Source organism: Dreissena polymorpha, chromosome 8 (assembly GCF_020536995.1).
Source record: "Dreissena polymorpha isolate Duluth1 chromosome 8, UMN_Dpol_1.0, whole genome shotgun sequence".
Classification (NCBI taxonomy): Eukaryota; Metazoa; Mollusca; class Bivalvia; order Myida; family Dreissenidae; genus Dreissena; species Dreissena polymorpha.
In genome coordinates this window covers 60,479,977-60,506,963 of record NC_068362.1, presented here as the reverse complement: position 1 = coordinate 60,506,963, position 26,987 = coordinate 60,479,977, and the positions used below count along the sequence as shown (strand labels likewise).

At 36.5% G+C, this 26,987-nt stretch overlaps 1 protein-coding gene across 4 annotated transcripts in view; it reads right to left on the bottom strand.

Moving 5' to 3' along the window:
• Positions 1-6,960: 6,960 nt before the first annotated feature.
• LOC127842413 (fibroblast growth factor receptor 2-like) overlaps positions 6,961-26,987 on the bottom strand; it is a 67,145-nt gene continuing 47,118 nt past the window's right edge. For all 4 annotated transcript variants that reach the window (XM_052371907.1, XM_052371905.1, XM_052371908.1 and 1 more), the window contains exons 8-18: positions 25,959-26,085; positions 23,734-23,921; positions 21,474-21,618; positions 20,222-20,448; positions 19,099-19,381; positions 18,494-18,604; positions 17,546-17,751; positions 16,399-16,521; positions 15,164-15,370; positions 13,462-13,575; positions 6,961-12,795 (exon numbers count right to left, since the gene is read on the bottom strand). In XM_052371907.1, the coding sequence (XP_052227867.1) occupies positions 12,670-12,795; positions 13,462-13,575; positions 15,164-15,370; positions 16,399-16,521; positions 17,546-17,751; positions 18,494-18,604; positions 19,099-19,381; positions 20,222-20,448; positions 21,474-21,618; positions 23,734-23,921; positions 25,959-26,085 (1,857 nt within the window). In that variant the 3' untranslated portion in view covers positions 6,961-12,669. The remainder of the gene's footprint in view (positions 12,796-13,461; positions 13,576-15,163; positions 15,371-16,398; positions 16,522-17,545; positions 17,752-18,493; positions 18,605-19,098; positions 19,382-20,221; positions 20,449-21,473; positions 21,619-23,733; positions 23,922-25,958; positions 26,086-26,987) is intronic.

The window sequence follows — 26,987 nt, the reverse complement described above, 5'->3', positions numbered from 1 at the left end:
GAAACTGCTAATCTATACGTTCTATACGTTATTTGGACTTTCTTTTTCAGCTGTACATCAGATGTAGCTAATTTGCCACCCAAAATCATGTAAAACGGCTCTATACATCAACTCGAAATCACGCATGTTGTTGTTTGAGAACAACACACAGTTGCATACAAATCATTCATCCATGACGCTCTGAAATTTCTGGACCACGCGCGAGTTTGTCATCCTCGTGATGCACGTGCAAACGGAAATAAGCGAAGACTAGTGATTTTCTTTCTCAAATTATATTTTTCTTCAAACAGGCTTATCGATTAACAAATGTTTTTTTAAATATTTTATAACAATGCGGTGTGTGTAATAAGGTGGTTGACAACTGGTGACTCGTTAAAGCAGTACATGAACACAAACTCGCACCGCACGCGCAACAAATGTATTGCATGCGTATCCCATCACATAATTAATGTTTGCTATGTTACCCAATTACCCCATCCAAATAGTATCAAACATGCTTGTGACGGGATGCACACGGGTTAAAAGACACGACCTGCAACACTACTTGTCATGTAAATATCATGTTATATCAACATTGTCATGTAAATATCATGATATATCAACATTGTCATAAAAACACACTTTCATTAAGTGTATAGATTAGCCAGTCAAAAACGGAGTAAACAGAAAAATAAATAAATAAATTGTGAGCTCGATGACCCACTAGTAAACAACATGAAATTATAACCTTCTGCTTGACAGGATTACTTTGTCAAATTATCGTACCGGTGCCTTGTATAACATAACTCGTAAATGATTGTGGTGACAACAACACAATACCTTCCGTGCAGTCTCCACACCATGTATCCAAGTGTGTTCGCATGTACACAATGTCCAGAAATGTTAAGGACATTTCAATATCAGCCCTGTAGCGAAGAATGGGATGTTGATCTTCGGAATGCAAGCAACATGGCGTGTGTGACGATCTCGGAATCTTTAAAATGTCATTGCATTTTAAGAGGCCATAGTTGTGTTCATGTGATGGCTATTTCACTTTTGAGTAAATAAATCGCAATTAAACATCATTTATATTATCTTTTTTTGCTTTAAAATGTTAATTACAATCCTATATTATTGCTAAGTGCTTGTATATTTGTTTGTTTTGTTATTTAATGTATGTGCGATGGTCTGCGCGCCTTTCAGTCGGTTTAAACCCCGAAAACTGTGCACACAAAACTTGGTTTTAGTCCAAAAAGCTTTGCATACGACAACAGCTTATTAACCATTTTATGTTCAATTTTTGCTTTATGTATTGAACTATATTTTCTCTACTCACGACGTGCTTGGAATTTAATTATCCTTTACGGAATACAAAACTGAACAAATATTATTGATTTTGATGTTCACATCTGAATAAAATAAAAATATGATTTATGAAAACACATTCCGATAGGTTAGCGCGCATGTGAGCAGTTATAATTTTCATGCGAACTATTTAATTATTTTTCACTACCGGCCTTGTCTTACATGTTTGTATAATATTGCATTGCACGCGTACCTACACCGAGAGACGTTTGCTGGCATACAGTTGCATCATCAACTCTAGAAATCACAGAAATGTTGAATATCATGAGTTACTCTCCTGATTTGCATATGCCCGAAACTTGAATATATACACAGACATGCAACATATTTGCAAAGCGCCTCGACAAATTTAAGTCAAAGAAAACAAAGTGCTGAATCTGTAAACGGGTTGTTAAGGAATAGACATTTTTTCATTTACATGGATGTTGACGCTTTACATTTTCTAGGAGAGGTGTTAGCATTATACTGTAAATGTCAACATGGCCTTTACGTGTGCATACACGGAAACAAGAAATACAAATACGTTATAAATAAAAGTAGAATAAATTACAAATCTATACATATAAAAAGATGTGTGTAGATTTCAATGAGTTCAATATGTGTCAATGGCTGCACGAGTCAACCAAGCGCCCGGCAATGTGTTAGGGACCAGGATCCAAGCTTCTCGTGTTTGACTTTTTGCTTGACATAAAAGAAGCGCAATACAAACAAACATTACACGTTTCGAACATACAGTTATATGCAATCATAATTTGCAAAATGTTTTGGGCGACGGACCGGCTGTTTGATTTTTCATGATGAATGGAAGCACATTACGCCGCAAGTGGCACTCGAGTGTTTGAAATGAACAATGAAGACTTTCTACAACCGCTCAAGTGGCCTGTAAGGTTTACGGGAGTGTACCCTTCAACATTTTTTTAGACAACTGAAAAAATATTCCCCAGGAACAATAATATACGCCTGGAATAAATAAAATTCCACTCCAATGACGTCATATCGACATCAATATTTGATGATGAAGAGCGGAAGTGAAACAGGCTGATCATGTCAAAGGCAACCGTAGATATTATATTTATTTCTAAAGTTTGTTTGCGTGAAAGTGTAGCACGTGGCACGCGCTTGGCAGAAGTTCTAGAAGTGGTCGGAATTTCGTTTATAAATGTAGAAAATTTTAGGATAGTGTCTTTTGTACGGGTTGAAGAAAGATTTGCACGTGTAGGCCTTTAGGAGACGAGTCGAATACATTCAAGTGCACAAACATTCTAACCATATAATTTATTCTAATTTATCTTACAGTAACAATATCTTTAGAAGAATACACTGGGTGTTGGATTAACGTGTGTTTTTCATGTCTACTAGAAATAATTTTGCGCCTATATGTACGTAGCTGACTTCCTTTGGCTCTTTATTTATGCAGTTAACACTTTGGGACTCAAATGCATCAACCTCCACATCTATTTGCATTATTATATGCATTTCAAATGAATGTATGGTACTCGAACTATGCGATGTTTGAAATTAAGTGTTATGTATATAAAAAATGACGGATTTAGAATGTTGTTATTAACTTAAAATAATTTTACATCTAATAAATTTGGTTCATAGTGTTATTGTTGTTGTTTTTCATATAAAATTGACGTAGAGTTTAAAGGGTAACTTCTTTGATTAATAGGCCGTTGTTTTGTTAGTTAATAAAAAATGATCAGAGAAAAATGGAAAATTCGCCAAGAAGAAGTCAATTGTCAACTGTCATTTAACGGTAACAAACGATCGAAAGATAAAATGTCACATATGGCTTGAAAATTCCATATACAGTTTCAACACATGATTTTTTTTTCGGGGACTAAAATTTGCCGAGGCGATTTGTAAAAAGGAAAATATATTCGTAATAGACATGCCTGTATAGGGTCCAGTGCATTGCACATGCATATCAAGAGAGTGTCTCATGACATTCAATACTTCTGTAATCTATAAAATAGATGTTACTATTGTGTGCCAGCAATCAAATGTCGACGAAGGTGCCAGTACAATTTTACATACAAGCTACATGTATTTGTGCAAAAATAAGTAAATAGTTATCCAGAAAGGTAACTGCTCACTTGCGATGTTACCTGTGTGGCCGCTTGTTCTCATAAATCATAGTGTTTCCATATCAGTTGTGACAATTTGGATTTATAATTAACTTCGTAAATCGCTGCAGTCAAGCGAGTCTATTACGCGACGGGCGGTGAGAGAATAAGAATAAAGAGTGAACAAATAGTGAAGAAAGAAGAGTTTGATGCATTATAGATAGATGCAGAGATAAGAAGAGTTCCCAGCTAAGTTTCATACCTCGTCCTCATGCCTCTCCGGTTACGGTGGCCCCCAAGAGGTTTGAACAGCCATGCGGGGATGTTATGGGTTACTTTGTAACTGTCGCTTACGACTTATTCATAATCTTATTGTTGCAACTCCACGCTTGAAGGATATCAAGTCAGTCAAGTGTAGTTCGTCAATCATGTATTTTAACACTGCTGGTGTTGTGATATCTGTTCGTCACATACACAGCTGGTGTTATGATATCTGTTTGTCACATACACTACTGGTGTTATGATATCTGTTCGTCACATACACAGCTGGTGTTATGATATCTGTTTGTCACATACACTACTGGTGTTGTGATAACTGTTCGTCACATACAATGCTGGTGTTACGATATCTGTTCGTAACATACTTTTCTGGTGTTGTGATATTTGTTGGTCACATACACTGCTGGTGTTGTGATATCTGTTCGTCACATACAATGCTGGTGTTGTGATATCTGTTTGTCGCATACACTACTGGTGTTGTGATATCTTTTCGTCACATACACTGCTGGTGTTGCGTTTTGTTCGCCACATACACTGCTGGTGTTGTGATATCTGTTCGTCACATACACTGCTGGTGTTGTGATATCTGTTCGCAAAATACACTGCTGGTGTTGTGATATCTGTTCGTCACATACACTGCTGGTGTTGTGATATCTGTTCGTCACATACACTGCTGGTGTTGTGATATCTGTTCGTCACATACACTGCTGGTGTTGTGATATCTGTTCGTCACATACACTGCTGGTGTTGTGATATATGTTCGTCACATACACTGCTGGTGTTGTGATATCTGTTTGTTACATACACTGCTGGTGTTGTGATATCTGTTCGTCACATACACTGCTGGTGTTGTGATATCTGTTGGTCACATACACTGCTGGTGTTGTGATATCTGTTCGTCACATACACTGCTGGTGTTGTGATATCTGTGCGTCACATACACTGCTGGTGTTGTGATATCTGTTCGTCACACACACACTGCTGGTGTTGTGATATCTGTTCGTCACACACACTGCTGGTGTTGTGATATCTGTTCGTCACATACACTGCTGGTGTTGTGATATCTGTTCGTCACATACACTGCTGGTGTTGTGGTATCTGTTCGTCAAATACACTGCTGGTGTTGTGATATCTGTTCGTCACATACACTGCTGGTGTTGTGATATCTGTTCGTCACATACCAGTCTCCTCTTCTCTGGACCGTCTCCAGATCATGGCACTGGTCCTTCTTGTATGGGCCCCAGACAATTATGCAGTATAATTAATGTACATTTATTCGAGGTTCGGACGAGCAAGGAAAAGTATGCTGCACTTTTGACATCCTTGTTGCCTTATTTCCTTTCCATATAATTGTTTTGAGATGAGAATTCCATGACATCTCCTTTTGTCAAATCCACTTCCAGGTACTTGGATTTTCTTCCTCATATACAAGTGTGTGTTATTGTGTTAATCTTTACTCGTTTTCACTAGAGTCGAATGATGCTGCATTTTTCCACATGGAAAGACATTTCCACAGAGCTTCCCCCATTCCATCAGACGACGGAAGTCTTCCTGGAGCAATTCACATTCACACGCAGATGATATTTGTCTGTAGACAACTCAGTCATCGGCAAATGTCTTGATGGAAACTTTAAGAGGGAGGTCTTTAACAAAGAACATGTAAAGGCTCGGCCCCGGTACAATCCTCTGAGACCCTCCAGTAATTACTGAGGCAAGACCTGACGTCTCTCCATCAACGGCAACCCTTTGTGTTATGTCTGTTCGGAATACTCGGAATATCCAAGGTCTGACCGCGTATACCACAGTGATGAAACTTGGTCAACAGACGCTATTGGGGACATTTGTCGAAGGCTTTGTTGAAGTCCGCAAAAGATAGATCAGAAGTTTGTCTAGTAAGCTTAGGATTTGTGTTTGACCTTCTGAATCTATGCTGACAGTCGGTTAGGATGTTGTTCCTGTCCAGGTGTCCTATGACGTCGCCTTCAATAATGCGCTCCAGCATTGTTTAACATATACACGTGAGTTACACTTGGTGGAAGTTTATCGCGTTGTAAATGTCTCACTTCTTACATATTTCCGGCACTGTGGATAGATCATGCATCTAGGAGCGTGTGGTAAATATTGCCAAGATACGGGGCACACTCGTAAGCCAGTTCTTTTTGGGACATTTGCTAGTAACATATCTGGTCGTTTTGCATTTTGCAACAGCTTCATCACTCAGTAAGAAGTAATATGGATTTGAGGCATGGTTGTGGCTGGTTCCTCATCTGATTTTGAGGGATTTATGTTGCTGTCTATGTCGTAGGTGAACACTGATGACTGATTGTGTTGATTTAGTACGTTAGTATTGTCTAGTAGGTCTGTAGAGCCTGCCACTGTTGGTTTAAGATGGCTACCTCGGAGTTGTCATTTCCGATAGACTTAATGAAGTTTCATAACCTCTCCTGTGTTTTGAATCGCTGGACTTCGTCAGGGCCACCGACTTCTATCAGGTTCTTAATGTAATCCTAGTTAGCTTGCCTCTATAGTCGTTAAATATAATGAGGGTACTGTTATTAGTAAAAAAAAGGTCAAGCAGATTACTTGTGTACTGAATTATCCGCGTAGGTGACTCCTTTATAAAGGAATGCATCCTTCACAACTGCCATGAGCTTTTTTATACCGATCGTTGTTTTGCTCTCGGTAGAGGACATTTGTTTTCCCAGGCAATATCAGGTAAGTTGAAGTCGCCGCCCATCCATATGTGGACGTTTCTCGGGATTCTAGTGAGCCAGGCGTTGAGATGTTCCAGATAGTATGGGTCAGTGGAGGAAGGTGGTTTGTAGAACGAACCAATATATATACCTCTTGTGCTCCGTTGATATGGTCTTGATCCCAACCTCCTCCAAGTTGTTGTCTGACTTCTATTCTTCTGGTTCGTCACTCCTGCATTTGCCCGGCACTTTACCTATAAATGGTATTAAGTCGCTGATGAGTGATTAGCCGGTGCATACTGCACAGGCTATCTGGAACGACATTGTATGCCCATGCATTGAGCACGTTTTTCTAAGATCGAGGGTTACATGATGAAAGTTTACAAATATAATGTGTAACAGTGTTATAAGACAGAAGGAAATCGAACTCTTAACGTGTCAATCCTTTGCTGTCAATATTTTGAAGGTTTGAACCAAGTTTGAGTCTGAGAACGGAGGCAGTATTGAAACCTGACCTCTGGGTAAAACAGATGGCAAAACAGAAAACATAGCGGGGAGATGAAGAACAAATAGGATTTGATCAATAATAACTATTTTATTTTTTTCCACAAAATTTACAAATTACATAACAGAACAGGATGTGTGAAACAACAAATGGTATGGACACGACAGTTACCCGTCATGTTCTCAGAACGGGTAAGTGAAAATTTAAACAAAATAATATTGAAAACTGACGACAACTTTATGCTTTTTTTTAATAAAAATAAATGCAGGTTTTTAAAGCAAATGAAACTAAACTGCTTATTAAACAAACCAAAAACAAAAAAGCTAGAAGTTAAGAACACATGGTAGATTGTGATTTAAGTTCGCAGTACACGTTTTACGGGTATAGATAACGGCCAATGTGTCATATAAAACATGAACTTTATTTATATTTACACAAATTTAATTGGATAAAAAAAATCCATTCAAATTATATGTTAATATTAACTTCTTTTGTTAATGAATCATATATAAATAGTAGGACAACATACTTGGATAAGCTAAACAGAAACCTAAGGTCAGTCAAGGCCATTTACATTAGTATGATATATCTGTGATATACACCGTGGTTATTTGCTTTAATAAAGGTTTTACAAGTTTTATATAATTCAATTTGAATTATAATAACTGGTCGTATTATTATTGTTGATATAATATTCAGCATTGGATTATGGATTAAGTAAATTAAACTTATAAAATGAACTTCAAAAATTACTGCAGTATATGACATCGCAGTCAAACTTTTTTTAAAATTTCTGTTCAGCACATTCATACTAATAAGCTGCACATTTTCCATAATTTCATTAATTTACACTATTGATATGAATGTTACGCAGTTACAAACTATAATATCACTACTTCCTCACTGTTTATTAACTTACTGTTTATTCGTGTAGTTCAAACGGCTTAATGAAAAGCAGTAAATTGTCATGAACAACATTTCAGGGATAAGACATTTCTAATTAAACTAAAAATTTGAACTGAGGTAAGCAGTTGCAGTCGATGAACACTTGAAGAAAATAATCATTATAAACTGAACGGAGAGCGAATAATAAGAGAGTTTAAGAGAATGAGTGGTGAACACATACGGTAGTTATGTAAATAACAGAATACAAGTCCAGAGATCCCATGTAAGTTTGTAGAACCAGTCGAACACCGACATGCCCCGATTAGCATTCATGAAAACATCACACAAAATGTAACAAAAAAAATGAAAACAATGTAAAATCAGGAAAATAATAACAAAAAATTCAAATGCATTATAGACTATGTGTAAAAAAACTTTTTTATACAACCGTATGAACACAGGCTGGTGAAATCTATTTGTAAGAAAGTATAGTTTACCTACAAAGAAAACTATGGAAACTAGCCATGTACAGGTTTCCTCTATTTACAATCAACTAATTTTTGTACTAGCCATTTAACAATAGCATTTTTTACTCTACAGTTGACTTAGCAATTGGCCTTCAAAATGTACCAGTTTGTTACTCTACCATTATGCCATTAAGTTAATGTAATACTTGTATTCAAAGGGTAAGAACCTGTTAAAAGATTTGAGAATGATAATAATGTACGTGAGATTACAGAAACGTTTTGATTTTACTGACCTAAAACAAACATTGAACATGTACGAGAAGGCATCAAAGGATGGTGGAATTTCACACTTAAGAATATACCGGTACATCAAATACAATGACAAATACAAATGACAGACATGATTAGCTGAAAACACACAAGTAAACTAGAAATGTGTGGGCATAAAAAACGAGAACAGAAATTGATTTAAATGCCAACAAACAACTTGATCCATGTTAAATACAATATTATACACAAATTAAATGTAACAATTAGTTATTTTGACAAACCAGTGCAATCAGTATAGACACTGAACAAATGTAAGAGATTCAGTAATATTGTTGAGAAAATAAAAATGGTAACAGTAAATGATGTGTCATTGGCACTAAAGTATTTAAACTTTGTTTGAAAGAAAAATGAGCTTAATAAAATGGTCAATTAATATTGTCTTTTTATCTAATTGTCTTAATAATAATCAAATAATAAAATAAAATGGCTTCAAATAAAAATTGCAATAGAAATTAAAAAATAGACTTAACACTAAAACAAACTACCCAAAACAATGCGCGACCTGTGCTTAACTTCAGGACACAAAAAAAAATCATTCCTGATGATTCTAAAGTAAACTCATATAAAAAAAACTTTAAAAAGTAAAGTAACAACTCTAAAAATGTACCCCACATGGTCTAAAATGCTAACAATAGAAATACAACAATGGTTTCTTTTCCTAATCAACAATCAATAAAAATTAACAATTAAAACTTTTTAAAACTTTTCAACAGAGTAACAAATGAAAACATTTGTCTCTCTTATTTAAGAGAAACGTCCAAAAAAAACAAACACAAACTTGTCCGTAGATTACAAAAATTAAATTCAAGCCATTATCAGTAAGCGTAAGATCTCCATGTGTATTCCTTGTACATTCTGCAGACTTTGATCCATTCTAAACCAAACTACTTCCAATCAACAGCCAAATGCAGCATTAAATAACAAGCCAGAATGATTCAAAATATACAGTATAAGAATAGCTACAATGATATTGGATTTCCACAATATTAAGTAAAACTTTGCAAACACATACATACATGTTGTCAAGTAAAAATGAATGAATAAAACATATGGAGTATGTAACAGAATGCATTAAGTTGCCCAAAATAAACACTGGCATGTGTCCTTTTGTTCTTTATTTTTTTACTTAACAAACCATACCACAACGTGCCGAAATTGAATTAGTCTAAGTGCCATTTATCCTGTCACATGCCTTTAAATCAGCCCGATAACCGGGTAACCTAATATCCCAAAAGATATTAGGCTAGATGACCACGTGACCTCGAATATCCGTCAGTTGCTATCTGCGCATGCATTTACTATTTTCTATTAATAAAATATACTTTTTTCTATTAATAAAATACCAAATACATGTAAAGAACTGTTTGTTTAAACATTATTATTTAAACAGCATAATTTCGTCTTTGTGTCTTGAATTTATAGCAAGCAACTCGATTTCTGTGTGTCTTAACATGATGGAAGCTAGCCTAAGCGCTTTGCCTGACGTGAAGTCACCATGTTTTTTTTCCCGCGTGATGTTTACCATATTAAATATATAAACACAAAATACTCGAAAACTAGATATTTTAGAAACTTGTAAATGTGACAGGATAAATAGAATAATAGGTTGGTGACGTGGATGGAGAATGGTTATCTGGCTCGTCGGAGGATCTTATCGAATTCGCCTTCGGATCACCCGATAAATTCCTCCGACTTGCCAGATAACCATTCTCCATCCACGTCACCAACCTATTTTTCTCTATATAACCTATGCTCATGAAAATAAAAAACGCTTACATTAAAATGGTTGTCAATTAGCCTATTTTCTTGATTAGATAACCATTTTTCCTTGATTTCGGCATGACAAAAATCGAAAAGTGTTGTGTATGGGTGCAAGTTAACTACGGAACATCACATAAGGTTAGGTGTGAATAGACAATTATTCTGGGTATGTTGCACAGAATTGTAAAATGCAAAATATTTTAAACATCATCAAGATAAAATGTTGTGAACACATTTATTTAAAATCTCAATATAACATGAACAAGATAATTAAAATCATTTAAAAACATCACGGTGAAAAAATTAAAACATAAAGCTAAAAGTACTTGTGCTGTGAAAATTTCACTGAAATGAACACCCCACATATCACAAATCAGCTAAAGCCACCCACCCCACCCCATACCCGAATAGGCAGCACAGTCTTGTATCAGCACGACACTGACCATAGTTTACACAGTATCAACTCCTCGATGATCCAAGTATTGTTCACAAAAAAGCTGCCACAGTACTTTTACAAACTGAACATTTGAATACCATGTTGTGGTAGTACTTTTAGTTAAGTTTTTCTTTTAAAACCGATACTAAAATGAACAGAATAATTGTAAGGAAAGAATGTACCCGTGCTTGGATAAAAAGATGTTTAAAAAAATTAATGCAATAGTAAACAAGAGGGCAAAAGGCCCTCGCTCACTCACCTTACAACACAAGGAATCAATCCTTTACCACTTAGATACGTACTAACCCTTTGCATGCTGGGAAATTTGTCGTCTGCTAAAATGTCGTCTGCAGAATTTCTAAAATTAGCATTTTCTTCGATTTTTTTCAAAGAATACTATCAGAATAGCAAACAGTTTGGATCCTGATGAGACGCCACGTTCTGTGGCGTCTCATCTGGATCCAAACTGTTTGCAAAGGCCTTTAAAATTCAGCTCCAGCGCTTTAATGGTTAAACTGCGCTAAGCTTTTGTTATGTTTGTAAAATACACGTGTCTTCAAATGTCTTGGGCAAGTTTCATGAAGATAGGACAAAAAAATATTGCCTCTAGTGTTTAACATGCTTTTTTAAAATTTGATCATATGAACTAATTGTTATATTCATGTGACACACATTCAAACCTGGTCGGGATTTTATTGGGACGAATGTTGTGACCAGGTTTCATTGAGATTCTGTAGAGGCGCTGTTTATGGCTCAAAGGTATTATGTCAAAGATGCACAAAGGACAAAAGGAGATCACAAAAGTTCACCATGAGCACATTTTGCTTAGTTGAGCTAAAAACAAAACTTTGTTCAGAACTACTCTTTGGTAAGTACAAAGCAAAAGATAAAAAAACAAATAAGAGCACTTTTTCATTGCTTCAGATCCTCAATTTTTGTTGTTTTTTAACAATGAATAACGCTGCAACAAATAAGCAGCCGTTATCTCACCAGAAAGGTGAATGCAAATCCAAAATGCAAATGGAAAAACAAGATGCATATTACATGTACAGTAAATGGCACAAGAGCGTTGAACCAAAAATGCTCGAAACGCTACGATCAAATCAAACAATGAACACATTAGAATATCCGTGAATGCCAGGACGTCTGTCACCAGTCTGTATTTGCCATCCCCGGCCATAATAAACTACTGCTGCAAACTCCTAGCACCACACTGTCAATAGGTTAACCATTCTGGACACCTCTTAGATGTCAGGCACTCTGTGCAAACTTAGGACACACTCTGTTACTGTCAGGTAATGCTAACTGAAGCCATATGCAGTTAACTCCCTAAGAAGAAAAGGATCAAGTTTGTGATAAATGATTCACTGTCTACAAATGTTTATGAACACAACACTGAAACTATGTTTGTCTTTCACTTGCAATACAAAACAACATGTTTAGTTTAATAAGTGTCATATAGCACGCGTAATTAACACACTGTTCAGGCATTTTATTCCAACACCAGGCTGTGAAGTATTTTTAGTGTTAGTCTGACTGTGGACAATCCGTTAATATGGTCACTACAGAATAACGGCCACCAGAAAATACCAGCACTATGAAAACACAAAATCATGACCACAGATATAGAAACCAGTGGGAATTACCCCGAGACCATTTTTAGTCACACAAGTCAGTGATGCTGACTGTATCAACCCTGTCCTGTATGAGGTCACATGACCCTAAACATGTGGTTGTTGCTAAACGATGGTACTAGTAATTACTGGGAGGTCATGTAACAAGACAGGTGCTGGTTGCTAGACAATGGTACTACTGCGAGGTCATGTGACAGTAGACAGGTGCTGGTTGCTAGACAATGGTACTACTGGGAGGTCATGTGACCGTAGACAGGTACTGGTTGCTAGACGATGGTACTACTGACGTCACTCTCACTGGTAGCTGTGCTGTGAGACATGGAGGAATACTGGCTGTCTGACGAACTCATCCTAACGGTGTCTGGATAGGAGGAGCCCAGGTCCAAATACTCCTGGAAACAGAACAATCAGTATTGTGCAACATGCCACCCGAAAATCGCAGCATTAACATTTATGGAAACAGAACAATCAGTATTGTGCAACATGCCACCCGAAAATCGCAGCATTAACATTTATGGAAACAGAACAATCAGTATTGTGCAGCATTAACATTTATCATTCAATTATCTTAAGTTCAATGTGATCAGTAATTCAGACTTTCCACAAGCTTCACAAAAATGTCACGCGTAAAGTCCGACAATATTTCAAACTTTGCCAGACAAAAATGAAATTGCCTGAGTTCACGTATTTAGAAGTTTATAAGTTCCTTCTTTCTCCTGAAGCTGCATTATCTGTGAACTATAAGTGTGTTCCATGAATCCTACCAAATTGATAAACTACACTCACGAAAATGGGACGAATTTTGAATAATAGCCGCAATTTCCAGCCATTTTTTTTTATGAAATATATTTTTTAATGTTGTTCTGGTCTTATGTAGTGTAAATAAGCCACAGTACATAGAGAAAACCCCACCTGTCCGGAATGGTGACCACAAACCAAACTTATATGCTTCCAGGAACTGAGATTGAATCCCGGTCACCTAGGTGAGAAGTGCATGTACCAACCAATACGTGAACCGGACAGCCTATAATTCTCCTGAGCAATCATATCTTGTTTACCTCTCCGTTGCCCGCCTTGCTGGTGAGGATACGGTCCATGTCCTGTACAAGCTCCGTGAAGCTTGGACGCAGTGCCGGGCTCTGCTGCCAGCAGTTCAACATGATCTGGTACACCTGGACACATACCACATATTGATATAAACAGCTGGGAAAATGGGGCCTAATGCATGTGTATAACGTGTCCTCCCAGATTAGCCTTTACATTACCCACAGGCTAATCAGGGACAACACTTTCCAGGCTAATCAGGGACAACACTTTCCAGGCTAATCAGGGACAACACTTTCCGCTTTTATTGCTTTTATTGTTTAAAGGAAGTTTCTTCTTAATGAAAATCTATTTTTAGATTAAAGGGTTGTCCCTAATTAGACTGTGTGGAGTACACAGGCTAATTTGGGAGGACACTTTATGATCATGCATTAAGCCTGGTTTTCTCAGGAAACAGCTTATAAGTAGAAGTAAATTAAGTTGATTTTGGTGATACTGGTCATGTACGTAATTCCGGCCTGTACGTAAAAAATCGGCCACCTATGTAAAATCATTTTCATGATCTTAACGCACATATTTTGTTTTTATTTATAAAAATCAACATGAAAACCATCCCTACTCTCAATGTTTTGCAAATGTAAGAACCACATCACTGTAAACGTTTGTGTTAAAATGTCACAAATATAGCGGGAAATATTTGGCTCGTGGGGAAAGTGATGTCATCATTTGTTTCAACAATTATATTCATATAAGAAACAAATATATTTGATAAAATTATTTTTATTTTATCTAATAAACTTAAATTAAAGTTTTACCAATTAATTGTACAAAAAATTATATTCAAAACATAAAAATCAGAACCTAAATATATTTTTTAATATATGAATTACCTCCCTTTATAAGATATATTACTAGATTACATGTTTTAATATTATATATAAGCGTTTACTAATCATCAAAACTGAAGTCAACTTTTCAAACAAAATGTGTTTACTTTTTTAGCTATGTTTGAAAAAATTTATTAAACACATTCAAAAGAAATATTTTTTTTAATGAATTAGCAGTTTTCCATTGTTTATATTTATTAAAATAGGTAGGGGGAGTAACTGGTATAATAATTTCGCATTTATTTAAATTTCAAGTCAAAAATTTTAATAGTATAAACATTGATTAATACTCTGAATTTGAGGACATTTGTCAAAAGATAATGCTTTGTAATTTTATCTGCAGATCAAACTGAAAAGTGGCCGATTTTTTAGGTACATTTAACCTACGAAAATGGATAGTTTACATGTCATCATTTTCTGTTCATTAAGTAACATTCACTGATCTAATTCTATTTAAATTTTCATGCTAGGTTAGTTTTGAACCCAGGATTATATATGTGAAGTTTAGTTTCAACCAGTTGCCTAACACTAAAGATTTTTCTTAAATAGTCCCAAAAGTGGCCGGAATTACGTACATGACCAGTAGGTCTACATTCGACTTGTTTTGGTAACACAACTCTTCGGAACATTGACACAACTAATATTAATTGTACAACACTGAAAAAAACACATAAATCCTGCCTCAAATATTTTTAATGCATAAACATATCAATCAATAATAGATACAGATTTTAAATAAAGAAATAAAATGTTACAATTTACATAAGTTGTAAATTATTTATTCCAGAATGATTTGGATAGAGGCATACAAATGTATCAAGCTAGCTACCTCAGTAGAAGCGTAGGGAGGTTTGTCCATCCGATGGCCGTTACGTAACAAGTCAAACAGGTCTTCCACTGGCACCGAGGGGTAAGGGTTGCCACCCAACGTGAAAATCTCCCATAGTAACACTCCATACGCCCACACATCACTTTTTGTTGTGTATTTGCGGTCAAACAATGCTTCTGGGGCCATCCATTTCACTGGTAAACGTCCCTGTAAGATCACCATATCATTTTGTCAGTTTTATCATGTATATTTTAGCCAAGTTCTGGAAAACCATGCTCAATGCACATGCGTAAAAATTGACCCAGATTTGTAACACTTGTAACAAAATGTCTTACTTTTTTTTTTAAATACATGCACATTTAAAAAAACTTGAAAATACACCGTGTAAGGTTTATAAGAAAGATTTGCAGAGTTCATTATCATGTCAGTCCTATCATTATTATCACATATCAACTACTGTTTTGGATAATTGTATGTGATCAACATTCATTAAAAAGTATTATCTATACAGATTATTAATAACATACATGTATAATTATCCTGCATGACAACATTAATTATAAACAGAAACAGGGAACATTTGAAGAAAAAGCTAATGCATTATTAACCCATTTAAGCCCAGTGGACTCTCCCATCCTTCAAAATTGGATCAATTTATTTCCAAAATTAGGGGTTTCAAGTATATTTATTTCTATATTTAGAATATTTCTTAAAGAAATTCATTCAAGCAAACAGACCCAGATGAGACGCCGCATTATGCAGCGTCTCATCTGGGTCTACGCTGTTTGCAATGTCCTTTTTTCAGGACGCTAGACATGAATGGGTTAAATATGATGGCAAATTATAACTATTTTATTAAATGTGAAAAAACTACTTTGGTTTAGAACAATCAAGAGATGCGTTTGTCAGAAACACAATGCCCCCTATTGCGCCACATTGAAGCCATATATTTAACCTTTGACCTTGAAGGATGACCTTTACCTTTTACCACTCAAATTGTGCAGCTCCATAAGATACACATGCATGCCAAGTATCAAGTTGCTATCTTCAATATTGCAAAAGTTATTGCAAAACTTTAAACAAGGTTAAAGTTTTAGGTTAAAGTTTTGATGACAGACAGAATGACAGACAGACAGGCCAAAAACAATATACCCCCGATCATTTGATCCAGGGGCATAAAAATGAGCATATGGACAGTTGTATCCCATAAATAATCAGAAACTACGGTTACTTACATCTCCACATTTTCTGTAGTAATCCACCTCAGATAGGTTTCGTGTAAGACCAAAATCTGCAATTTTCAAGACAAAGTCCTCGGCCACCAAAATATTTCTGGCTGCTAGATCCCGATGTATGCACTGAAATACGGAGACACAGTTGTGTATATAGCTATTCATACAGAGGTATAAATCAAAATACAAATTATGCTGTTTAACATTATGCTGCAAACATACGCTGACTGAGTTCAGAGGAAATATTATTTTATAACTTTTTCTACTTGGAATTTATTATTTTACCAAACACACACGAGTCATATTCAAATATTTCACCGTTATAACATAGACACAAACTAGAGATTTGCCGTAAACAAGACTTAAAATAAATCATGTTCATGGCAAACTGGGATAAATGCATGTGACTAAAATGTCAACCCAGATTCCCCTGTTTGTTCCACACAGTCTTATCAGGTAGGGCATTTCCCGCCTAGATTGGATTTTTAACTTTGAAGAGACTTCTTTTCAAGTAAACATCCCATAAAAGCGTAAAGTGTGGTCGCTGATTAGCATGTGCGCACTGCACAGGCTAATCTGGGACAACAAATAAGGCATGTGCATTAAGCCCAGTTTTCCCAGAACGCGGCTCAATACTCCAGCTTCGCTTCGACAGCCATCTTCAATTGGCAAACTAGAGCTTTGTCACAGACATGACGAATACCCCCACATGCCGCATTGACACAGAATATTTTGCATGTTGTCTTCAAGATCGGTGAAGATCGGATGAAAACTACTTAAATTAGAGAGCGGACAACATGCTCAATGTTTAAAACTCACTAAGTGACCCCGTGACCTAGTTTTTAACCAGTCATGACCCATATTCGAACTTGACCTAGACATCATCTAAATACAACATCTGACAAGGTTTGGTGAAGATCGGATGAAAACTACTTAACACTTAATACGGACCGAAGGACAGACAAGCTCACTCCTATATACCCCCTAAACTTTGTTTGTGGGGGTATAATAAGTGTGGGGCACTGGAGTGACTCCAATACAATCACTCAGTTCAGGGGTGTAGGGGCACTGGAGTGACTCCAATACAACCACTCAGTTCAGGGGTGTACAAACAAAATTACAATGCCAACAATTCAACCCATTGCCTTACCATGCGTGATGCCAAGTATTCCATTCCACGAGCAATCTGGTAAGCATATGAAATTAAGTCTTTTTCTGATAAGGGTTTTTCATGAATCAGGGGCTTTTCATAGTCCATTATGAGCGGTTTTTCGTTCTCACTGCCAGGTCGCCTAGTTCTCAGGTAATCTCGTAAGTTCCCATTCGGAGCAAACTCTGTGATGACGTATAATGGACCTGAAATATGGAAGAATGACAAAAACGTTCTAAGCACGATATAATGGCATGTTTTTCACATGATATTCATTGATTTTTGTACTAAGCACATTTTTTTTTCTTGATTGAACATAAACAAGAAACGTCCATGCAAATTCAGCTAGTATAAATGAAGATCTTTGAAACTTCAAAAGGAATTCATGCAGCCCAAAAAGTTTACTAAGTAAGTAGAAATTAATTTTGTTAAAAATCTAACTTATACATATGAAGGGGGGTCATGATTGAAATAATGGCAACTTCAAGTCAACTCCCACTGTACATTTTGTGAAATAAAATATGAGCTTTTCTCTTGAAAAATGGAACTTAAAGGTACTGCATCATTTGGGAAGACACTTCCCAACTAAACTAGATTTTCATCAAGAAAAAACTTTCTTTAACAAAATTGCCATTAAAGCAAAAGGTGCGGTCTGCACAGGTTAATCAGGGACGACACTTTATGAACATGCATTAACCCTTTCAGTGCGGGAACCGAATTTTGAAGGCCTGTGCAAACAGTTTTGATCCAGATGAGATGCCACAGAACGTGGCGTCTCATCAGGATCCAAACTGTTTGCTATTCTGATAGTATTCTTTGAAAAATCTAAGAAAATGCTAATTTTAGACATTCAGCAGACGACATTTTAGCAGAAGACAATTTTCCCAGCATGCAAAGGGTTAAGACCAGTTTTCCCAGAACAGGGCTAATATTTAACCAAAGACTGACCATTCTGTGTGCAGCAGCCCAGCAGACTGATGATGTTCTTGTGTCCTCGTACGATCTTCATCATCTCCATCTCCACCATGAGGTCTGTCATCTCACGATCCGTGGCATCCTCTGTAGCATAGCAACGGTATCATAGCAACAGGCAAGTAAGTAGGGGCATGTAACAAGGGGTTCCAAAGGAGTACATAACAAGGGTCACATTACCATAATTAATAATCAGGTACACACTCTGTACAGATATCATGAACAAAATGTTCGCACCAGATCAGTGAAAGATTGGGCAATAAATGAGTGTTTATAAGCTTTTTCTTTTATTTAACCTAGTGAATCATATCTTGACCCAACATGACCCAGTTTCAAACTAGGTTTGAACTGGGAAACATGTTCTATGCAAGTTTCATGAAGATTGGGAAATACATTTATTGTAAAAGGTGAACTAATAAAACAAAGGTGACCAAATTATTAATTGGTTAAGATCTAGTCTCTTATGTGTATTTATATATTGTATTCATATTACTCCAAAACCAACAATATTATCATAAGAATCAATATTAATGTTTAAATACATTAAATCATCAAATATCATACAAACGTAACAAACTCACGTTTCAGCATTTTTACAGCCACGGTACTAGGTCCTTGTCTGTTGCCAATCCCTATTGCCCGGCCCTCCCGGACGACACCAAACGCCCCAGACCCGAGCTCCTTCCCAAGGGTCAGCCGGTCCCGCGGGAATTCCCACTTGCTGTCCAGGGGCAGCTCGTATTCCGAGGCCATTGTCATGGCCGATGAGAAGCGCCGTCGTCGACCAGTTCCCTCGATACGGATCTCCGGGAACTGGATTGGCTCAACGCTCATTCCTGGCTGGTCTGGGTAGTACAGGTCATTCTGGAAATGAACGATACATGTTATGTATCATCATATATCCTGTATTTTTAAATTAAACCGAGGCAACAATTTTAATGCTTAAGGCAACAATATGATTGCTTTTAGTTCTTTCTTACAAATCACATGACAAACTTTTTTTTTTCTTAAATATATTCAGCTTATGCAAGGTTCCAAACTAAAAAATGTTGACATTATTGCTGACTGAAGTTGAAGGTTTTAAATTAAGTTAACAAACAATTGGAATATATAAATTGTTACCATTAGTAAAATATCCAACAACAAAAATCTCTGTTAATGAAATCAATCTCCATAATGATATTAATGTCTTTCCAGATGCATAAGAAAGGCAGCGATTATGAAGCAACATACATTGACAAAAAGGGTGTGATAATGTTTGTAAATAATGCAATCACTGGTCAATAAAGTTATTGAATTCTTGAGAAATAAATGTAAATATGATATATATCTGTTCATGGGATTCATGAGCAATTTGGTGCATGTCACCAAAAGAAATTATCATACTCAAGTCTTTTTTATGGCTATTGAAATGTACCCTAATTCATCCCATGAAAAATTCCATCTGAATACCGGTAGCAAGAAGCATTTAGTATGAGTAGGGCCATTAGCAATTTTCACTAACATTTCTGGTAGCCCACTAGATTTTCAAAGAAATCCTCTGTCCAAGAAGTATTTAAAGAACACCACTGGGAAACCCTAACAACCCTGGCTATTATGGTATTTTCTAACGCTAGATCATGTGATCAAATATAGCCACCATATTATCATGCAGAGGCTTGAGTACTAACGGTCTACTACTACAATCCCCAAGTGCACACGTACCGATCTCATGACGATGACCCGTTTAACGTCCGCATACTTGTACATCGGCTTCTGTCGACACTTGCAGACCATTGCGGTGATAAAAATGAACAGGAACACTGCCCCACAACAGACACAAATCAGGATGATGGTCTTCGGGGGCATCTGGTCGTGGACACCATGCAACGAATGAGAGGAATGGGGACTTGCCGTAATGTTCTTGTTTTGAAGGGCTTCTGCCTCCTCCGCTGTAAAGCACAGGGAAAAGTTTTATTTAGTAGGGGACAGGGAAGCTCCTGACCAGACTCAAGGACTTCACAGGCTGGTCTGGAGCTGTGCTGCCTGCATTTGGAATTAAACTCTTTTTTGCATGACACAAGCTGTTTGTTACTGTCCTATGAATATTGATATACGGTGTTTTTGTTGGTCTGTAGACTGGTTTCATGTTGATTTTGCAATATTTCTCAACGCCCCCTACTGCGCTTTGAAGCCCCACCGCAGCTTTTTAGAGGAAAATTGCTAAATCCAAGGCCCTACGGTACAGAATTTTTCCCCTGAATTGTTTGCTTCAAAAACTTTTTTCACGATTTTTTGCTTCAAAAAGTAGATGAGTGTAATACATAAATGTGGGTTATACACTGCGTTTTACAGATTTTAATTTTTTTTTAAATCTCCAATCGAGCTACATCAGTTCAACCTTTAACAAAAGAGGTGTTTGTCAGAAACACAATGCCCCCTACTGCGCTGCTTTGATTTAGTTTAAAATTTTATCATTTGGCAGGTACAGGAAATTATCTCCCTTTAAAGCTTATGACTTCCCTTGGATTTGTTTTTTTGACCTTTGACCTTGAAGGATGACATTGACCTTGACCTTTCACCACTCAAAATGTGCACCTCCATGAGATACACATGCATGCCAAATATCAAGTTGCTATCTTCAATATTTTAAAAGTTATCGCCAATGTTAAAGTTTTCGGACAGAATCACAGACTGATAGACGGACTTACAGTTCAACTGCTATATGCCACCCTACTGGGGGCATAAAAATATAATACTGGAAACACTTTTATTCTCAATTTTGAAGCATTTATTACCAAAACAACAACAACACTAATTTTCCAATTTAAGTGAAAAAGGCCACAATTGTCCCAATCCAATGGGGACCCGGCCCCATTCCCCAAATGGTGAGAAAAAAAAACACTGACATTTTATTGCCATCTCGCATGCCATTCACTATGACATATGACAAATTACCCTGACCTCACTGACTCACCTGTCATGACAGTGAGGTACGCACTCTTGTAGTTCATGCCGATGGTGTTGGTCACGAGGCACGTGTACCAGCCCTCGTCCTTACGAGTCACGTTACGCAACACAAGGTTCTGCGGGTCATCTATCGTCTTCATGTAACCTGATTGCTGCAAGGGACCAGGGAAACATGCATTAAAGCAGGACATCACGGTCATGAGCTTAATAAACCTTTACTAGCGCAGTGTTTGAGAATGTTTTTAAGTGAGACTGACACAGCAAGTTTACAAGACTTGAATTTGCAGGACATGACTTTGAGCTTTACAGCAGTAACGGGTTGAAATAGGTGAATACATTATTGAGTGACGCTGAATGAGTTTGTTTAACAGACTAGTGTTATTTCATCAATGTTCAACAGACATGTGTTATTTTATCTATGTTTAACAGACTCGTGTTACTTCTTCAATGCTAGTTTGCGTATATACATCTATATGGTGTCTGCACAATTACATGGATAAGAACAAGATTTTTCTTAAGAGAGCATCCATACAATTGAATGAAAGTCTCAGAATCAAAACCTTACATTAACAGCTTTAAGACGAAAGAAGATGCCATGCAAGTCTCAATGTCATAAATGCAGCAATATTCATCTAACAAATCAGTCAATCATCTGCACTATAGCTGCTTCAGTTCATAAAATTTCTGTCGGACATTCACCGCAGGTTTCATAAAGGTTCCACAATTGTATTCTTTCCAAGCAATATAATAGACATCTGTTTTTTTCACACAACTTTGATGCACTACTGAAGCTTATAACTCTCAATTCATGAACTACATTATTCTAATTTCACAAAATATCCATTCTTATTGTTTTAGTGCCATTTAACAGCCCAAGTCATTTTATACTGTAGTCTTCTGATTTTAATCTTCAATCTGGGCACTCTGAATTGTTAGTGATTACTTTAAATGGGTGATGTCTATAATAATTATTTGATGTTTTTAGGTTGCTAGTTTCATAGTGTTACTATGTTTAAACTTCCGACAACTATTCAGCGATAACACGGAAACTAAGCACACCTCCATTCCATCTACCTTGTCAGATATATTTCTTTTTAAAATCTTGCTGTCAAGACAAAATCATTCAACTAAATTGTTAATAATCATTTTCATGCACTGTTTTTCTTCAGAAGATCTGATAAACTTGATGTTACTACTCGATAGAAAATCATGTTAGTGTAATGAACTAGACTAGGGTGGTGGCACATTTTCCAACCAAAGATTGTGTAAATCGATGACACTCATTTTGCACATATCACTCCATGTTAAAGCATTCAATGCATTCTGTTTCACAACATCTATAGCTCATGCACAGAAGGGACATGTCGAACAAATGAATCTTTCCAAAAACATAAAACGTCCTTAACCATTTTAGATATGAAATACTTAACAAATATATATAAGAGCGATATATTTGTAAACTATTTTTCTTTACTTATTTTGAGTATTCATGTTTTTCTTTTTTAAGTCCAACCTTCACTAAACTTGTACAGTATATTTAATTGGTTAAAGTAGTACATGTATGGAAAGCACAATGACTATACAAAACAGGACAAAAGGGATAGAAGTGAGCAAATAATAAGGCTTAAGAAACAAAAATACAACATACACAAATTTATAAAAACTAAAAACATAAATCATGTGATAATCCACTCACATGGTGAACAATTATGCTTTTTGCTGTAGACACACAGGCGTGTTGCAGTTAGAACTCATGCAGGGGGTCATATGATGGTCACATGACCATGATACACAAGTCAACACTGATTCTATTAATAGCAACATGTCACAGATTGTTTTGCTTCATTCAAACACACACTGGATGCAGGGCGAGTCATTCCTGATGTTGTAATTATACCATACCGTTTCACCCTGCGTTCCCAGTGGGCAAGAAAAGTAACAAGAATTCTTATTAAAATGGCAAGAAAATAACATGATATTATAATTTCCTGCAGCCATAAGCATCTTTAAGGTCTAATATCTTGAAAACTAGTATCAAACAACCTGTTTCTTATTAGCAAATTAATCGCATATTCAAAATTCACATAAAAAAACTTCTTTTCCTCCTGAAAGACCATCTTAAACACATTTCAAAAACAATATAAAAGATCATATTCATGTTTAAATATTCTTTAAATCTTACTAGCAGCTTAAATGGTTAAACATACCAATATATCAATTTAATCAAATTTAAAATAATAACATTAACACATGGACTGATCTCCTACCTGCAACAACTTGACGTTTGGTGTCCCATTCTCGTTTACATACGAGTCGTTGATCTTGTAGTGCTGGAACCACTGCAGGAAGGGCTGGGAGTCACTGAGGATGATCTTGCAGGTGAACCTCACCGTCTCGCCCTCTATAGCCGTCTGGTTCTCTATCTCATCAACTATGGGCGCAAGTGGCAGCCGCTCTATAACAGCATTATTTATACATAGATACATTAAATATACACATTTTTTGTCAAGCATTTTTATTGTCCCCGCAAAAAGGTATGATACGGGTCAAGGGGTGTCGCATTAATTCCTTCCAAGACGTTATTAAGGTTATATAAAAAAAAATTAATCCATTGGCTCTGTAACATTATCATGTATCAACTCTTAACCCTTTCAGCGCTGGAACCAAATTTTGAAGGCCTTTGCAAACAGTTTGGATCCAGATGAGATGCCACAGAACGTGGCATCTCATCAGGATCCAAACTGTTTGCTATTCTGATAGTATTCTATGAAAAAAATCTAAGAAAATGCTAATTTTAGAAATTCAGCAGAGGACATTTTTGCCGACAACAAATTTCCCAGCATGCAAAGGGCTAAGATATGAGTCACGATCTGGGAAAACTGGGCTTAACCCTTTACCACTTAGAAACGTGTTTTAGCGCATTTGTAGTCCCTTAGAAAGTTAAATTTAAGTAAAGACCTTTCTTCCTAAATTTAAGTTTTAAAGGCCTTATTTCCAACCCTTAGATACTGATTAGCATCAAACAGCATAAAACCCGAACAGACTGCGAGTTACTCGCAGACTGTTCTGGTTTTATACTGTTTGCATATAGCCATTTTCATTTTGTGTCTGAATTGGAAAGGGTTTACCCTTCTGAGAGTCTATTAATATCCAAAGGACTACAAACTGGTGGAAATGTGTATCTGAGAGGTACAGAGTTAATACACCTAACCCACTGTGCCTTCATGAGATTCTCCAATCCCAAGCAGGACAAGAGCAGCCTAGCACCATGCCAAGTCCCATATGGGATAATTGGCAGACATAAAACACTGATAACTTCCCCCAAGTAACAGAACTGGGGCACACTGCTATCAAAGACTCTCTATCACTGCTATGCCAATGGGTCTAGTTAGCAGAAAAATGGTTGAAAAAAATACTGACAATTTATTGGAAAATAATACAAAATAGATCTAATGGCATCTTCTATTGCCAAAAAAACAACACAGTTTATTGTTGTTGGTAATGATACCGAAAGAATATAGTCAGCTGCAAATGAATTATCCCAGAATAATGGGCGATATGAAACGGCTGCCAATTTCTTGCATGTGGTTTCCTTCAGGATGTATATCAAACTATGAAAAATCTGTTTTGACAGTGACACACACAGGGATTTTTCATTTCTGATTTATTTTCATAAAGTGGTAATTAGGAATCTGCTTCTTGTGCTCAGATGGTTTTATAGTCCACATCAATTTATTTCAGCTCCACACACAGATGTATGCCATTTCTTTTTAATTACATGAAAATGGTAGATGAGAATCCTTATCTAAAACCAGAAAACATAACAGTTTAACTGAACCTTACTCTGAGAAAATGGGGCATAATACATGTGTAAAGTGTCCTCCCAAATTAGCCAGTGAAATCTGCACAGGCTAATCTTGAACGACGCTTTATACTTCTGTGGAATTTTTCCTTTTAAAGTCTCTTCTGAACGACAATAGCTGTGCTGACAGAGGGACATGTTAGCACCTTGCAATTAAAAAATAGAAAATTAAAATGTTAACTGATACAAGAGCTTTACAATAAACCCTTATGACATTTAATGACAAAATGTCTATTTTGTCACAAAAACAACATGTCAATTGAAAACCATAAGAGCCCATCCTCTCTCTTGCATATAATATCATACTACATGACACTTTTGGCAACCAAGACATGTAAAGGTCAGTCACCTTATCACCAGTATCCTCCCAGGGTCTGTTTCTCAAAACTTAAAGGGCCAGTTAACTTCAGACCAAAAGAAAAGTAATTGTTAAAACAATTTTATTATTTAAAAAAAATTGGGGGGGGGGGGGGAATATTTTGTTTACAATGAACACATAAATTAAAGGGTAAACAATGAAGTCACATACATAACTTGATCCAAATACAAACAGCTGTTACCTTAACCCGCTGTTAAAGCTTTTAGCATACAGGCAAAGGCTTGGTGGGTTTGAACAGAAGTGTCACTTACGGAGCACTTCGACAGTGAAAGTCCAGTTGATGGCACCATAGCTGTTGGCCACGATGCACATGTACTGTCCGTTGTCCTCCAGAGCAAGGTCATCTATCTTCAGCTTCCAGCGATTGTTCGGCACATACTAAAACAACAGTTACAATAGTCATGGCAATGGCAAGATGTGTTATGGTGGATGATTGGTGATGAAAACAGTCTGGGGGTGTTTGGGTGCAGGGGGTTTTCTACTATAAACAAGGGACAAAATTGTCACAAAACCAGGTTTCAATAAAAAAAGTCTGATAAAGGGAGACAACTGCAACTCAAAATGTGCATTGCTACAGATTGTTAATCACAATTATCCCCCTTGTTTCAAAATCGATCTGTTTTTCGACCCCATTACCTAGTTTCTGACCCGGCATGACCCATATTCGAACTTGACCTAGATATTGTCTAGATACAACTTCTGACCAAGTTTCATAAAGATCGGATGAAAACTATTTGAATTAGAGAGCGGACAACATGCTCAATGTTTAAAACGCACTAAGTGACCCCGTGACCTAGTTTTTAACCCGGCATGACCCATATTCGAACTTGACCTAGATATTGTCTAGATACAACTTCTGACCAAGTTTGGTAAAGATCGGATGAAAACTATTTGAATTAGAGAGAGGACAACATGCTCAATGTTAAAAACGCACTAAGTGACCCCGTGACCTAGTTTTGAACCTGGCATGACCCATATTCTAACTTGACCTAGATATTGTCTAGATAAAACTTCTGACCACGTTTCATTAAGATCGGATGAAAACTATTTGAATTAGAGAGCTGACAAGCTTGTTCAGCCCGCCCGATAGCATTCGCCAATCTACCAACCAGTTTTTTCCTTCGGAAAACCTGGTTAACAAAAGGCCGTAAAACGGACCTGTTCCCAAATAATTTTGATAATCTTGAAGTCCTTTTACTCACAGCATTGAATTTTTTTCTCATTCTTTTTTTCCCATTAAGCATCATTTGATATGAATTTGAAAAGCATTCAATTAAATG